The 15,403-nt window shown below is 44.3% G+C and overlaps 1 protein-coding gene across 1 annotated transcript in view; it reads right to left on the reverse strand.

Moving 5' to 3' along the window:
• The window catches only part of LIN28A (lin-28 homolog A), a 58,832-nt gene that overhangs the window by 42,483 nt on the left and 946 nt on the right, over positions 1–15,403 (reverse strand). The window contains exon 2 of the mRNA XM_030219469.1: positions 12,672–12,853. Within this exon, the coding sequence (XP_030075329.1) occupies positions 12,672–12,853 (182 nt within the window). The remainder of the gene's footprint in view (positions 1–12,671; positions 12,854–15,403) is intronic.

The following is a 15,403-nucleotide window of genomic DNA, read 5'->3' on the forward strand; positions in this document are numbered from 1 at the left end:
GCCGAAAATGGACGTGCGCTAATTTTTATTTTGCCACACGCCCATTTTCAGTCGAAAACATAACGCCAGCTCGGAACAGGCGCTAGGGTGTTTGAAGAGAGGATTTCTCACAATTCTTTCTTTAAAATCGGCAGGTTTTTCTTTATTTCGAAGCAGAAGGAAGCCTGTGCAAGCCCCTAAGCTCCACTAGTGAGAATCAAATGTGCACGAGTCAGAGCAGACCCAAAAGTGAAAGCAGACATTGGCGCCTGTTTCTCACATTTAAATATAAGCCTCCCAAGTACAAAAAAGTTTGAAAAGCTTAAAGGCACAGAAAACACCAGTATGTGCTTAACGTTCAGGTTTGCCTGGCACATGCACACAAGAGCTAGACTGCGCCAAGCATGTCTCCCCCCTCCCATTAGCAACTAATAATAGGTGTCACATTTTCCAAGCTGGAACTAGGTTTGTGAGCCCTTGGGCCACTGCTGAGGAGCAGCAGTGGCAGGCAAAACCACTCCACACCGGAGACTAGGCAGAACAGGACTGGAATCCCGGACTGGAGTTGCAGCAGAGGCAGACAAGCAGGAATAAGCAGAGCAGGTACACTTAAACTTCACCTGCACTTGGCCGCCTTTCACCAGGAGTTGAGCCCCTGACTGCAGGTGGCCGGCAGGACTTACTGGGCAAGGCAGGACTGGATACCCACTAGGCTGAACCAGGACTGAGGGTCAGAGGGGAAAGGAACATACAGGGGCAGCAGGGCAAGGAAGGGAAAGCTAAAGGGCAGGACTGAAAGCTGCAAGCAGCCACTAAAACAGGGAACAAAACACTGACAACAAGACACAGAACTGAAAGCTGCAGAGCAGCCACAAAGACACAAACAGACAAAGACTAAACACAAAACTATAACCCAGAGACAAGACTAGCAAACAAACAAATAATATGCTTACTTATAGTTTGTTTTGAATGATTGCGCATTGTTGTTTATATCTTTTAGAATGGATGTTTTCATTTGCTGTGCTTTTCTATCAAACTAATGGATTTCTTATATGTTTTTTTACTATAATATGTTATTTTTAAGATGTAAACCGTTCTGTTTTGTGAATGCAATTAGAAACGGTATAGTAAATAAATAAACGATAAATGATTTTTCAGGGCACCTTAGTAAAATGACCCTTAAAACCTCTAGCATGCCTTTCTAAAAAAAACCCTTATCTGTTGTTGTTTTTTTTTTAATAGTTCTGAAGTGTTGTACAGAGTTTTGAAAGGCTGAGCTCTGAGAAAGTGGTCTATACATTTCTGTAAATAAACATAAAATCAAAATAATCAATAGAAGTGAATGCATCATGTGAATTAGATCAGAGTGTGTTGCAGGTATATTACCAAGCTATCAGCAAGTACCAGTAGGGGTTAAGAAATGTATTTGGATATACTTGAAGAATGGAAAGGGGGCTGGAGGAATCATTTAAAAAAAATATATTATTACAGATCGTGCTGTGTAAACAATGACTTCCTTTTGATTTGGGCTGCTTTGTATTACGCATGTTTTGTTATTCACTGCATTAAGGCTCAAGTGAAAAGTGGGTTATCAGATGAAAGTAACAAAGAGATAAATAACTAAAAAGAATACGTTCTTTGGCACTGTTCAAATAATCAAAGGTTATTCACATCACATAAATTCCATGCTCAGCAGCTGATCAATGGCCATTGACCTCAGAGTTACTTTGAAATCACTAAAGATGCAGCAGTTTGAAAAAAATGGTCCCAATGAAATGTAACTGTGATATTGGGTCCAATGATATGATAGAGGTCTGGACTGCCCCTACTTGACATTTCACCCATTAGATTGTAAGCTCCTTGGAGCAGGGACTGTCCTTTTTGTTAATCTGTACAGCGCGGCGTAACCCTAGTAGCGCTCTAGAAATGTTACGTAGCAGTAGTAGTAGTAGTAGAGGTCTATAAAATAATGAGTGGAGTTGAACGGGTAGATGTGAAGCGTCTGTTCATGCTTTCCAAAAACACTAGGACTAGGGGGAATGCGATGAAGCTACAATGTAGTAAATTGAAAACGAATTGGAGAAAATGTTTCTTCACTCAACTTGTAATTAAACTCTGGAATTCGTTGCCAGAGAATGTGGTAAAGGCGGTTAGCTTAGCGGAGTTTAAAAAAAAGTTTTGGATGGCTGCCTAAAGGAAAAGTCAATAGACCGTTATTAAATGGACTTGGGAAAATCCACTATTTCTGGGATAAGCAGTATAAAATGTTTTGTACTTTTTTGGGATCTTGCCGGGTATTTGTGACCTGGATTGGCCACTGTTGGAAACAGGATGCTGGGCTTGATTGGCCACTGTTGGAAACAGGATGGACCTTTGGTCTTTCCCAGTATGGCAATACTTATGTACTTATGTACTAACGTATTAGCCTGCATATGGGATCATAGATGTGGTAGCGTTTGCTAAAACACCAAACAGTGCTGCTGTGTTTTACACATATCAAATAGCGTTTGTGGAAAAATTGGACACACCACTGAGCACTGTACTGCACAAAGCAATCCTGATCCCAGATTGTATGTAAAATCACCCTGCCAGAGTCAGAAGGATAAGCAGACCCCAATCCTCCACCCCATTCCACATTACAGACAGAATAATGTATTTCTTTTCTTAGAAAGGAAAAACATTAGAGCTGTATATCCTTGCAAGTGTCAGGGAATCATTTCAACCAACTCAACGGTTAGATTGACTAAGAGAGTGAGAAATGCTCATTATGGTTCTTCAAGGTCCACACTCAAGAGTTTGTTTTAATCTGATTCTTAGACTAAATCTTTTCTTTCTTTTTTTTTTTTTTGTAAATATTTTTATTGAATTTTCAATAATACATCAATCAGAAAAAAACCAACCAACGAATGTGTACTATACTCAACGGCGTAGTGAGGCCAGCTGACACCCGGGGCGGGTCGCCGCTGCGCACACCCCCGGGTGCAGCACAGCGCACCCCCCTCACTGCCCGCAACCCCCCCCCGGAGTGCATCTTTACCGCTGGCACTCCGCCCCGCCAAGTGCACGTCGTCTCTGGGAGCTGCGTCGGCTCCGTTGGTTCCCTGCTTTCTCTGCCCCAGAACAGGAAGTAACCTGTTCCGGGGCAAAGAGAGCAGGTAACCAGCGGCGCCGACACCCCCCCAGTGCGTGCAACTGGGGCGGACCACCCCACCGCCCCCCCTTCCTACGCCACTGACTATACTACAATACAATGGTATACATTAAGCTGAGCACAAACATTGGTCAGTAGCTAAGCCATAGATAATAGAAAAAGATCCAAAGTTTCCCACTTCTGAGGACCATTAGTAGGTCCAGGTAGAAAGCGTATTGACAATTGCTCATATTTTTTGTACAATAAGACCCAATTCCGCCAAAGAATAACATTAACTGGAGAATTATCTTTCCAGTGGGATATTATTCATTTCAACGCAATAGAGACTAAGAAATCGAACAATTGTTTATCGCTCTCTGAAAATAGAAATGGGGTGCAAGTGGACTTCCAGATTATATACTTTGGTAGAAAAGGCTCTTGAAACCCAAAAATCCTCTGTAACTTGTCCCAAACATCTGCCCAGAATATTACCAGATTAGGACAGTCTATCAGAAGATGCATAAGAGTTCCTGTTGCTGGTTTGCATGACCAACATAAATCACAATTAGAAGACCCAGACTGTTTGCTCTTCCTGGGCGTCCAAAGGGCCCTGTGGTACATAAAGGTTTTACCCTTAGGCACAGAATGGAAGAAGTTGTTATTGTGTTTTTTTTTTTAATAAGACAATATCTCTGATCAATATTAATTGTTGACATCGTGTTGGTTTTTGGTGCAGCTGGAAGCAACCCAGTTCATATTGTACCTGCAGTTTGTAGGACACAGATTATTCTGTTCACAGGTCGCTTCCTGCTGCTGCTGTCTGAAATTGAGATTTATGGGTAGATATTTTGGTAGTGAATGAAATTATGGGACTGAAGAGGGAGCAGTTACAACAGGAAGATGACACTTGGGCTAATTCTTTTGGTGCCAGGAATGTTAGTGACTGCAATCAGGAAACTGGACTGTCTGAGAGCCATAAAACAGCAGAGATAAGGCAGGCATTCCCACCTCCTCCAACCCCAAATGACCTGGTCAAGCTGGGTTTATAACCCTCATTCTGAATGTTTCCTCACCCTTCTCTCTCTGTAACAGAGAACTTGGCATTAATGAAGGGACTGGATTCCAGACTGCCGCCCCCCCCCCCCTTACCTATTACTCTCCCTCACACACCACCCAGTGACTCTCTCCCCCCCCAACACACACACACCCTTGAAGGCAATTGCACACACAATAATAACACCACACTATATTTGGGAGGAAAGCATGGCCATATCTTTGTTTATTGTAACAAATAGAGAGTTAACACCTCACTCAAGTGAATAAAGGCTAGAAGATTGGTCTAAGGCTTGACAATTAAAATTCAATGCAAAGAAATGCAAAGTGATGCACTTAGGGAGTAGAAATCCAGGGGAGAGGTATGTGTTAGGTGGTGAGAGTCTGATAGGTACCCACAGGGAGAGGGATCTTGGGGTGATAGTATCTGAGGATCTGAAGGCCACGAAACAGTGTGACAAGGCGGTGGCCGTAGCTAGAAGGTTGCTAGGCTGTATAGAGAGGGAAGTGACCAGCAGAAGAAAAGAGGTGTTAATGCCCCTGTACAAATCGTTGGTGAGGCCCCACCTGGAGTATTGTGTTCAGTTTTGGAGGCCGTATCTTGCTAAGGATGTAAAAAGAATTGAAGCGGTGCAAAGAAAAGCTACGAGGATGGTATGGGATTTACGTTACAAGACGTATGAGGAGAGACTTGCTGACCTGGACATGTATACCCTGGAGGAAAGGAGAAACAGGGGTGATATGATACAGACTTTCAAATATTTGAAAGGTATTAATCCGCAAACGAACCTTTTCCGGAGATGCGAAGGCGGCAGAACTAGAGGGCATGAAATGAGATTGAAGGGGGGCAGACTCAAAAAAAAATGTCAGGAAGTATTTTTTCACGGAGAGAGTGGTGGATGCTTGGAATGCCCTCCCGCGGGAGGTGGTGGATAGGAAAACGGTAACAGAATTCAAACATGCGTGGGATAACATAAAGGAATCCTGTTCAGAAGAAATGGATCCTCAGGAGCTTGAGATTGGGTGGCAGAGCTGGTGGTGGGAGGCGGGGCTGGTGGTTGGGAGGCGGGGCTAGTGCTGGGCAGACTTATACGGTCTGTGCCAGAGCCGGTGGAGGGAGGCGGGGATAGTGCTGGGCAGACTTATACGGTCTGTGCCAGAGCCGGTGGTTGGGAGGCGGGGATAGTGCTGGGCAGACTTATACGGTCTGTGCCCTGAAAATGACAGTTACAAATCAAGGTAAGATATACACAAAAACTAGCAAATATGAGTTTGTCTTGTTGGGCAGATGTTTTCAGCATAGATTTGAAAACAGGTAGAGATGGAGCTAGACGTATAGGTCCAGGAAGTCTATTCCAGGCATAAGGTGCCGCGAGAGAACAGGAGCGAAGCCTGGAGTTAGCAGTGGAGTTATGTTATTAAAGCTGCAGCTGAATTCCGATATGCAGTCTCTCTGTTTATTTTCTTAGGGGCTTAGCACGTGCCAGCAGAATTAGTGTGCGCTAAATGCTAAGAAGGCCATTTTATACCTATGGCATAAAATTAGTGCACATGCTAATTCTGCTAGTGCACGCTAATTAGAATGGTAGGAATGACCATTATACCAGTTTCCCTGTTCTTGTTTTGCGTTTACATCAAGACCTGAGGTCTGAAGCTACAATTTGAGCACTTAGTATATTGGTATCCATCTAGATCTCATACCGTGTTATCACGTGCCATCTTCCAATGGTAATGCAGTATCCACCACTGCAAACATTCACAAACAACGTAACCTTCTCCTGTAATATCATTTTTCAGTTCTCACGTACAGAGTAACATCTTCTACTGAGCAGGAAAGAAGCAAAAGAGAAACAGAATTCTCCCCCACCACCAAGAAAGCAGGTGTGCACAGGTGGCATTGCTACAGCCCCGCCCCCTACGAACCCACGAAAAGCCACTGAAATAAAAGATCGTTCGCTTCCACGTATGTCCGCTCCACATATGGAGCCTTATAGTCAAAATGATTTAAAGGTCCAGAAAAGGCTTCTGGCTGTTTAACTTGCCTGTCCAGGGCTAACTGGGCATTTTCAATGGCACTTAACCGGCTAGCGCCACTGAAAATACCAAAGCTGAAATCGGCTATCTTGAGGACGTTCCGGGGGATGGAGTCACTGCTTAGCCGGTTAAGATAACCACATCAATAGGATCATATAAAATGCAGCGGGCATGCAAATCTTTCTCATGCATATTCATTAGGGATATCCTGAAAGCCTGGCTTGTTTGCTGCCCTCAAGGACTGAACTTGGACAAGCCTGGTCTATATTTAGGTGAATGGGTGTTTGTATCAGAGGATATTAATGGAACATCCAGAACAACCAATATTCTCCCTATACTGCATGCGCTGGCCATGCGCACCACATTTCAGACCATAGCGAACCCAGCAGGAGCCCATTCTGTCAAGTTACCCATTCCAGGAGGGAGATTTTAGGCCAGACCTGGATTTGTGACAATCCCATTACGTTGCATTGTGGGATCCGCATTCACTAATTTCAACGGGTAGAATCAGGGGGTACAATACTGAACATCTTTGTAAGTTAAGTTAAAAACGAGAACTGGTCAGAGAGTTTCTCTCCTGGAGCTGGGTAGCCTGACAGTTATTTGTTTCCGTCTCTGTGCCGGCACTGTGAATTACTAGAATGTATGAGCAGGAACTTCCTGCTAGCTGATGTCATGCAGGGTGGGAAAGACCAGAGGCAGGAAACAGTGGTCTATGATTTTTGAAGTTGCGCATTGTACCTGTGGGACATATTTATTTATTTATTTACTAGCCGTTGAGCCCGTAAAATCGGGCTCATATAGGAAAGGGGGGGGGGTTGAAAGCCCCTTCCCGTCGCCGCTGCAAGGCCCCCCCACCGCCGAGCTCGCCCCCCCCGAGTCGCCGCCACCCCTCCATCCGGCCCGGGCCCTCGCTCCGCTATTGAAACAGCGAGGGAACGCAGCACACAGCTCTGCTGAGCTGCCGTCGGCCTTCCTTCTTCTCTGCCTGTGTCCCGCCCTCGTGTGTTGTAACATCATCGAGGGCGGGACACAGGCAGAGAAGAAGAAGGAAGGACGGCAGCTCAGCAGAGCTGTGTGCTGCGTTCCCTCGCTGTTTCAATAGCAGAGCGAGGGCCTGGCCGGGTGGAGGGTGGGGGGAGCGTTAGTGACGGCGGTTTCGTCCCTCACAAATGCGCAGTACAGACCCTCTCTATTCCGCCCCCATCATCATGCATTGACACGGGGGCGGGGCAGAGAGGGTCTCTATTGCGCATTTGCGAGTGAGTACGACACTTGCCATTTATATGTTTGATTGTACATTTATCCTATATAATAATTCTCACCTCCAACAGGATGTGCTTGGGACCCTGCCTGCCGGAAGTGGTCTGCTAGGCAGGCACGCTCTGACCTCAGTGACATCAGTGATAGACAATTTGGCAAAGCAAAACAATCTGAGTGCTGGCCATTAGAACACAGGGTTGATAGGAGAGTTTTAAAAGACTGAAGGAACCGAAAGTGTTAAATGGGGGGAGGGGGGAAGTTCTGAACCACTGAAAGACATGAACATTTGGGAACAATCTGAATGCTGGCCATTAGCACACAGGGTACATAGGAGAGTTTTAAAAGACTGAAGGAACCAAAAGTGTTCGGGGGGGGGGGGGGGGGGGGGGGAGTTCTGAATGAATGAAAGAAATGAAATTTACGAGAGGAACACAATCTGAATGCCGGGCATTGTACACAGGGTAGATAGGACACTTTTTTAAAAAAATGAAGGACGTGAAAGTATTACATCTTGGGGGAGGGGTGAGGAGGAAAGCGGTGGGGTATCCGGATACTGGGCGTTAGGGCCACGGGGGTACATAGACTTTTGAAAGCCTTAAGGAACCCAAAGTGTGGGAAGGAGGAGGAAAAGGAGGGGAGGGAACGGGGTGAGGGGCATTAGGAACAGGGGAGGGGGCCCTGTCACACACTCTCATTCTCACACACACACACTGTCACACAGACAGTCTCACTCTGTCACACACCCGCACATTCGCTCTGGCTCTCTCTCTCACACATACACACTCCCAGGAAAACCTTGCTAGCGCCAGAAACGGGCCTTTTTTACTAGTATCCCATATTTTCCCACTCATGCAGGCACAATGTGGTTTACAAAAATTAGGCAGATATACAAACAAGCTGAAAGACAGTGCAGAGGAGACAGAGGATAGACGGTGGAAAAAAAACCAAAACAAAACTAGCAACAGAAGGCAGAGCAGGGTGGGGATCAGGAGGGGGTTATCATATTGCGGAGTAACTAGGGTTGTAGCTTTTAGTAAAGAAGTGGGTTTTCAGCAGCTTCTTGAAAAGGCTGTGGTCCACTTGTGCTTTAAGGTGCTGTGGGAGAGCGTTCCAGGATTTAGGGCCCCAGTAGCGGAAGGAAGGGGTGAAAATCCTTTCGTACTTGACTCCCTTACAAGTTGGGAAGTGTAGGTGGAGATATGTCCGTGCAGCAGGCGTGGCATTCCTGGGAGGAAGGTCCGTCAATGGGAGCATGTACTCAGGAGCCAACCCATAGATGATTTTGTACAGGTAGCCAGTGGAGCCTGAAGCGAAGAGGCTTGGCATGAGCATAACGACAGTGAAGGGGGAGCAAGAAGCAGCGGGGGGAAAAGAAATGAAGGGTTAAATAAAGGGTATGAATGTGAAAAGGTGTTCTATGATTGCAAGCTCTTTCGAGCAGGGACTGTCTCCCTATGTCCAGCGTACAGCACTGTGTACGTCTAGTAGCGTTATAGAAATGATACGTAGTAGTAGTAGTCTTTGGGATTCTGGAATCTTATTACTCTTTGGGATTCTGGAATCTTGCTACTCTTTGAGATTCCGGAATCTTGCTACTCTTTGGCCTTTTCTCTTATTTGTCCTGTTTGTCTGTCCTAATTAGACTGTAAGCTCTTTCGAGCAGGGACTTTCTCTTTATGTCCAGTGTACAGCGCTGCGTACGTCTAGTAGCGCTATGGAAATGATAAGTAGTAGTAGTATGAAGTGGAGGTAGAGAGATTGGGAGACAGACAAGATGAGAGACTGAAAGATATGAAAACAGTTAGGAAAAGAGACTATTATTATTACTTTATTATTATTATTACTATTGCTTCATACTTTGAGGTGAATCTTAGGTGTATATACATTTTGATGTTTTATGGAGCCTAATATTGTTTTTTTTTCTTTTTGTTTTGGGTATTTCCTTTCTCCTTGATGTGGGCTTCAGTTTATCATTATTTCCCTTTTGATGTTTCTTTGCTTCTTCTTTTTTTCTTCTTTGTCTCTTGACTTTATATCGAAATTATGCAACATTATATCTCTCTTTCTTTGAATTTTAATTAAACTAAGAAAAAGATGAACAGAGTGAGAGAGAAAATCAAAAGACAGATTAGGTTCCTACTGGTGGCAAGTGCTATGATACAAATCACAAGTAATGAAGATTCTGTCTAGACTCAGAAAAAAAATGTATATAAGTGTAATCATCCATGCAGAACTCCCTGAAAAATGAGAGGGAACATTACAAGAGGACCTTATGAGACTGGCTATCAAATGGCAGATGACGTTTAATGTGAGCAAGTGCAAAGTGATGCATGTGGGAAAGAGGAACCCGAATTATAGCTACGTCATGCAAGGTTCCACATTAGGAGTCACCGACCAGGAAAGAGATCTAGGTGTCATCGCTGATGATACACTGAAACCCTCTGCTCAGTGTGCGGCGGTGGCTAAGAAAGCAAATAGCATGTTAGGTATTATCAGGAAAGGAATGGAAAACAAAAATGAGACTTTATAATGCCTTTGTATCGCTCCATGGTGTAATCGCGCCTTGAATACTGTGTGCAATTCTGGTCACCACATCTCAAAAAAGATATAGTGGAATTAGAAAAGGTACAGAGAAGAGCGACGAAAATAATAAACGGGATGGGACGACTTCCCTATGAGGAAAGGCTAAGCAGCTAAGGTTCTTCAGTTTGGAGAAAAGACGGCTGAAAGGAGATACAAAAGAGGTCTATAAAATAATGAGTGGACTGGAATGGATGGACGTGATTCGCTTGTTTACTCTTTCCAAAAATACTAGAACTAGGGGGCACACAATGAAGCTACTAAACAGTAAATTTAAAACGAATAGGAGAAAATATTACTTCACTCAACGTATAATTAAACTCTGTTGCTAGAGAATGTGGTAAAAACAGTTAGCTTAGCGGGGTTTAAAAACGTTTGGATAACTTCCTAAAAGAAAGGTCCGTAAGCCATTAGTAAGATGGATTTGGGGAAAATCCACAGTTTATTTGTAGAATAAGCAGCATAAAATGTATTGTACTGTTTTGGCATCTTGCCAGGTATTTGTAACCTGGATTGTCCACTGTTCGAAATAGGATGCTGGGCGTGAGGGACCTTCGGTCTGTCCCAGTATGGCAACGCTTATGTTCTTATTAATGGGGATTCCACCTCTTCTGCACTATCAATATCTTCTTTCAGGAACTGACGGAATATTTCCTTTGGTTCGCCCTCTAGAGGCCTATATGATTTGGAGTGAATCAAACAGCAATGTCACTGTGTCCTTCCGTGCATCTCTTTTATTTGTTTCCCCCCCCCCCCCTCCAATCCATATTATTGATTCCTCCCACCTTTAGGAAGTTAAAGGGTATGTATTTATTTATTTTTTTTACAAAAGTCAAATGCTTCCTTTCCTTATACTTATCTTTGTGTGAAATGCCTCAATGTGCTGCCCTACCTACACAGGTTCCTTCATTGGATGAACTATCAAAAACATCAAATGCTAATCTTTTCAGAAACAAAGATTTTTATTTTATTTTTGTTACATTTGTACCCCGCGCTTTCCCACTCATGGCAGGCTCAATGCGGCTTACATGGGGCAATGGAGGGTTAAGTGACTTGCCCAGAGTCACAAGGAACTGCCTGTACCTGAAATGGGAATCAAACTCAGTTCCTCAGGACCAAAGTTCACCACCCTAACCACTAGGCCACTCCTCTACTGTTGCTACTATTGCTACTATTGGAGATTCTACATGGAATGTTGCTAATCCACTAGCAACATTCCATGTAGAAGTCGGCCCTTGCAGATCACCAATGTGGCCGCGCAGGCTTCTACATGGAATGTTGCTAGTGGATTAGCAACATTCCATGCAGAATCTCCAATAGTAGCAACATTCCATGTAGAATCTCCAATAGTATCTATTTTATTTTTGTTACATTTGTATCCCGCGCTTTCCCACTCATGGCAGGCTCAATGCGGCTTACATGGGGCAATGGAGGGTTAAGTGACTTGCCCAGAGTCACAAGGAGCTGCCTGTGCCTGAAGTGGGAATCGAACTCAGTTCCTCAGCTCCCCAGGACCAGAGTCCACCACCCTAACCACTAGGCCACTCCTCCACTGTTGCTACTATTTGAGATTCTACATGGAATGTTGCTATTCTTCCATGTAGAAGTCGGCCCTTGCAGATCACCAATGTGGCCGCGCAGGCTTCTGCTTCTGTGAGTCTGACGTCCTGCACGTACGTGCAGGACGTCAGACTCACAGAAACAGAAGCCTGCGCAGCCTTCTACATGGAATGTTGCTACTGGAATAGCAACATTCCATGTAGAATCTCCAATAGTAGCAACATTCCATGTAGAATCTCCAATAGTATCTATTTTATTTTTGTTACATTTGTACCCTGCGCTTTCCCACTCATGGCAGGCTCAATGCGGCTTACATGGGGCAATGGAGGGTTAAGTGACTTGCCCAGAGTCACAAGGAGCTGCCTGTGCCTGAAGTGGGAATCAAACTCAGTTCCTCAGGACCAAAGTCCACCACCCTAACCACTAGGCCACTCCTCCACTGTAAGATCAGAACAAAGAGTGGGAAAAATCACAATGATTTTAAGTGACAGTTGAATTATTGATTAAAAAAAAAGGAAGGCAGCAAAAATTCCAGGGTGTATTTATCCAATATTTGCTGTTTGATCTTTCCCTTTGAAATGTCTCAGTTGTTTTTTTCTTCTCAATAGATCACCTCTGTAATTCTTACTGCACCTATCAAAATCACCGTCCAATGTGTGACGTTCGGCATCCAGGATTGCAACACAATATTTATTTCTTTAACCGCGTAGGCCGCTTTTCCATAAATATAATGCTCAAAGCAACAAACTCACAGTGAATATCTTTAGGACAATAATTTCTTTTTTTTTAAAAGCAGGAAAAGACGGATTGATGATGAAGATACAAAACTCAGAAGGCCTATAAGCGTGTCTCCTCAAAGCCCCTACAGTTGATGCTTCCTCTTATCTCTCCAAACATCTGTCCCCCTCTCGGCAACACCTGCTCCTTTTTCCTGCCCGTAACCCCTTACGCACTCCCTCCCTCCCCCACTTCAAAAACAGCAACTAAACAGAAAGCTTTGCCTATATTCAGTAGGACCCTGGAAATGATAAACAGTGGGAACGTTTTGGTTTCAGTATTGCTATGCGCTTACCTGGTGGACAAAAACATCAACAGGGGAATCCAGATCTATCCCATCCCTGTTGGTCATGGATAAGAAGCCGAAACCCATCCGGACGTTAAACCATTTACAAATCCCTGTGCCCTGGAACAGCTGTGGGTCCTCTTCTGGCTTTGGAGAGTCTGCGGGCTCGTCCCCTGTCTTTCCACAGCCACCTGCATAGAAACGGAGCAGAGCTTAATGCAGCGGCAGTATCCCAGTCAAATACTGTCCATTTTTACCAGATCCTGCTGCCTGTGATGTTATAAATCATATCACAGCCTACATAAACCATCCGGGTTCTATCCATATGAGACAGTGTATGATATTGTTTCAAACATGGAAGCTTCCAGGCTTAAGAATATACTGAAATCTTTAACTGACAGAGCATTACTTGAATGTCAGATGATGTGTAATGTGAGCAAGTGCAAAGCGATGCGTGTGGGAAAGAGGAACCCGAACTGTAGCTATGTGATGCAAGGTTCCGGGTTAGGAATCACCGACCAGGAAAAGAATCTAGGAGTCATCATTGACGATACTGTGAAACCCTCTGCTCAGTGTGCTGCGGTGGCTAAGAAAGCAAATAGAATGTTAGGTATTATTAGGTATAAAAATGAGGATGTTATAATGCCTTTGTATCGCTCCATGGTGCGACCGCACCTTGAATACTGTGTGCAATTCTGGTCACAGCATCTCAAAAGAGATATAGCGGAATTGTAAAAGGTACAGAGAAGGGCGACGAATATGATAAAGGGGATGGGACAACTTCACTATGAGGAAAGGCTAAAGCGGCTAAGGCTCTTCAGCTTGGAGAAAAGGCGGCTGAGGGGAGATATGATAGAGGACTATAAAATACTGAGTGGAGTGGAATGGGTAGACGTGAATCACTTGTTTACTCATTCCAACAATCCTAGGTCTAGGTGGCACACAATGAAGCTACAAAGTAGTAAATTTAAAATGAATCAGAGAAAATATTTCTTCACTCAACATGGAATTAAACTCTGGAATTCATTGCCAGAGAATGTGGTAAAAGCAGTTAGCTTAGTGGGATTTGAAAAAGGTTTGGATGGCTTCCTAAAAGAAAAGTCCATAAGCCATTATTAAAATGGGCTTGGGAAAATGCACTGCTTATTTCTGGGATAAGCAGCATAAAATGTATTGTACTGTTTTGGGATCTTGCCAGGTACTTGTGACCTGGATTGGCCACTGTTAGAAACAGGATTCTGGGCTTGATGGACCTTTGGTCTGTCCCAGTATGGCAACACTTATGAATGATTCACACCCCAGAGTGTGACTTGGCTGCAATTCTCTACAGTACATTAACGGCAGCATTAATTGACAGGTGCTTGTGTGCACTAGGCATAATTCTAGTGCCATAATGACTAAATTTAGGGGGGGGGGGGTTGTAAATGTGGGTGGAGTATGAGGAGGCCATGGGCATGTCTCCCATGTGCAAACGTAGTTTGTAGATTACTATAAATTTTCTGTGTCACTTGGCGTGCCTTATGCCTATCATTGACATGGTGTAAGAGGGCACGCCTACACATGGGCGCTCCAATGCCAATCTTGCCAAGATGCCATTATAGATCTGGCACTAAGCACATAGCATTAGATAAGAGGTAAGTTGCAGAAAAAGTTTCCAAATGCATATTTCTCCTAGGGAATAGGGGCGTCTTCTGTGGACTGAATTATTAGTCTGTTTATGACTCTTTCCAGAGGTTCATAGTACTGTGCATAAAGGGTTTAGAAAAAATTAACAAATAGAAATTAAAAAAAATACCTTTTTTTTTAATCGAACAAACTTAGTATTGTGCGGGAGCCATAGGGTTAAAAAAACACCCCAAACCCAATTAGAGAGCTGGTGCAAGGGTGGCAGACACCCTAGGAGAGCAAAGCAACCTTGTGGGTACTATGTGGGCCATGGGCCCGAACTAGCACCAATGTCCCTTTGATCATCTGTAAGCTCAAGCTTTAGAAACAACTGTAGCCTGGGGAACACAGCACTCACCTTTCATTCCAAAAGAATGCAAAAGCCCAAGGGACAAAAAATGTGGTCGTGCAAAAGAAATCTAAGACCTAGCAAGAGGACCAGGACCAAAAAAAGCGGACGAGTGTTGGACTACTGTGGATCATTTTATCACTGCTTGAAAACCGGTGCAGAATCTGAGCAGCCATGCTGTTTCTTTCTGAAGGAAACAGGCTGCAGGCATTTGATGCACGTGTGACTTTTTTTTTCCTCCAAAGCACACAGCTTTATAAGGGGGGTGGGGGGTGAGGAGCAAAGCCACGTTTCACATGTGCAAAAGTAGTAGGTTGTGTGGGGGCTGGTGGCGACAGAAACAGGAAAGGGGCATGAAGGGGAGAGGGGTGGGAATCACAGAAATGGAAGAAAGGAAAGGGGCAGAGGAGGGACCACTGAGCTTTACTCTCTCTTGCAGGTCTCAGGACAGGAGTTTAGGAAAACACAAATAGGCCAAGCCGTGGTGGTGCCACATTGCTTCCATCCGCCAGGATGAAAGAAATCGGCCCCAGAAATACAAAGTTCTGTTAAGTGAAATGTAGCCACCTGGGATTATGTTATGCAGCAAATATACTACGAGCTAATTATTTATTGCACTTTAAAATTCTGCATTTAATAATCTAGTAGGGTGGACGCTGATTTTAATTTCCAGCTGCAATGGCCAGAGAGATTCCCCCCCCCCCCTCACACCCCACCCCTCCAATTC

Source organism: Microcaecilia unicolor, chromosome 11, assembly GCF_901765095.1.
Source record: "Microcaecilia unicolor chromosome 11, aMicUni1.1, whole genome shotgun sequence".
In the NCBI taxonomy this organism is placed as follows: Eukaryota; Metazoa; Chordata; class Amphibia; order Gymnophiona; family Siphonopidae; genus Microcaecilia; species Microcaecilia unicolor.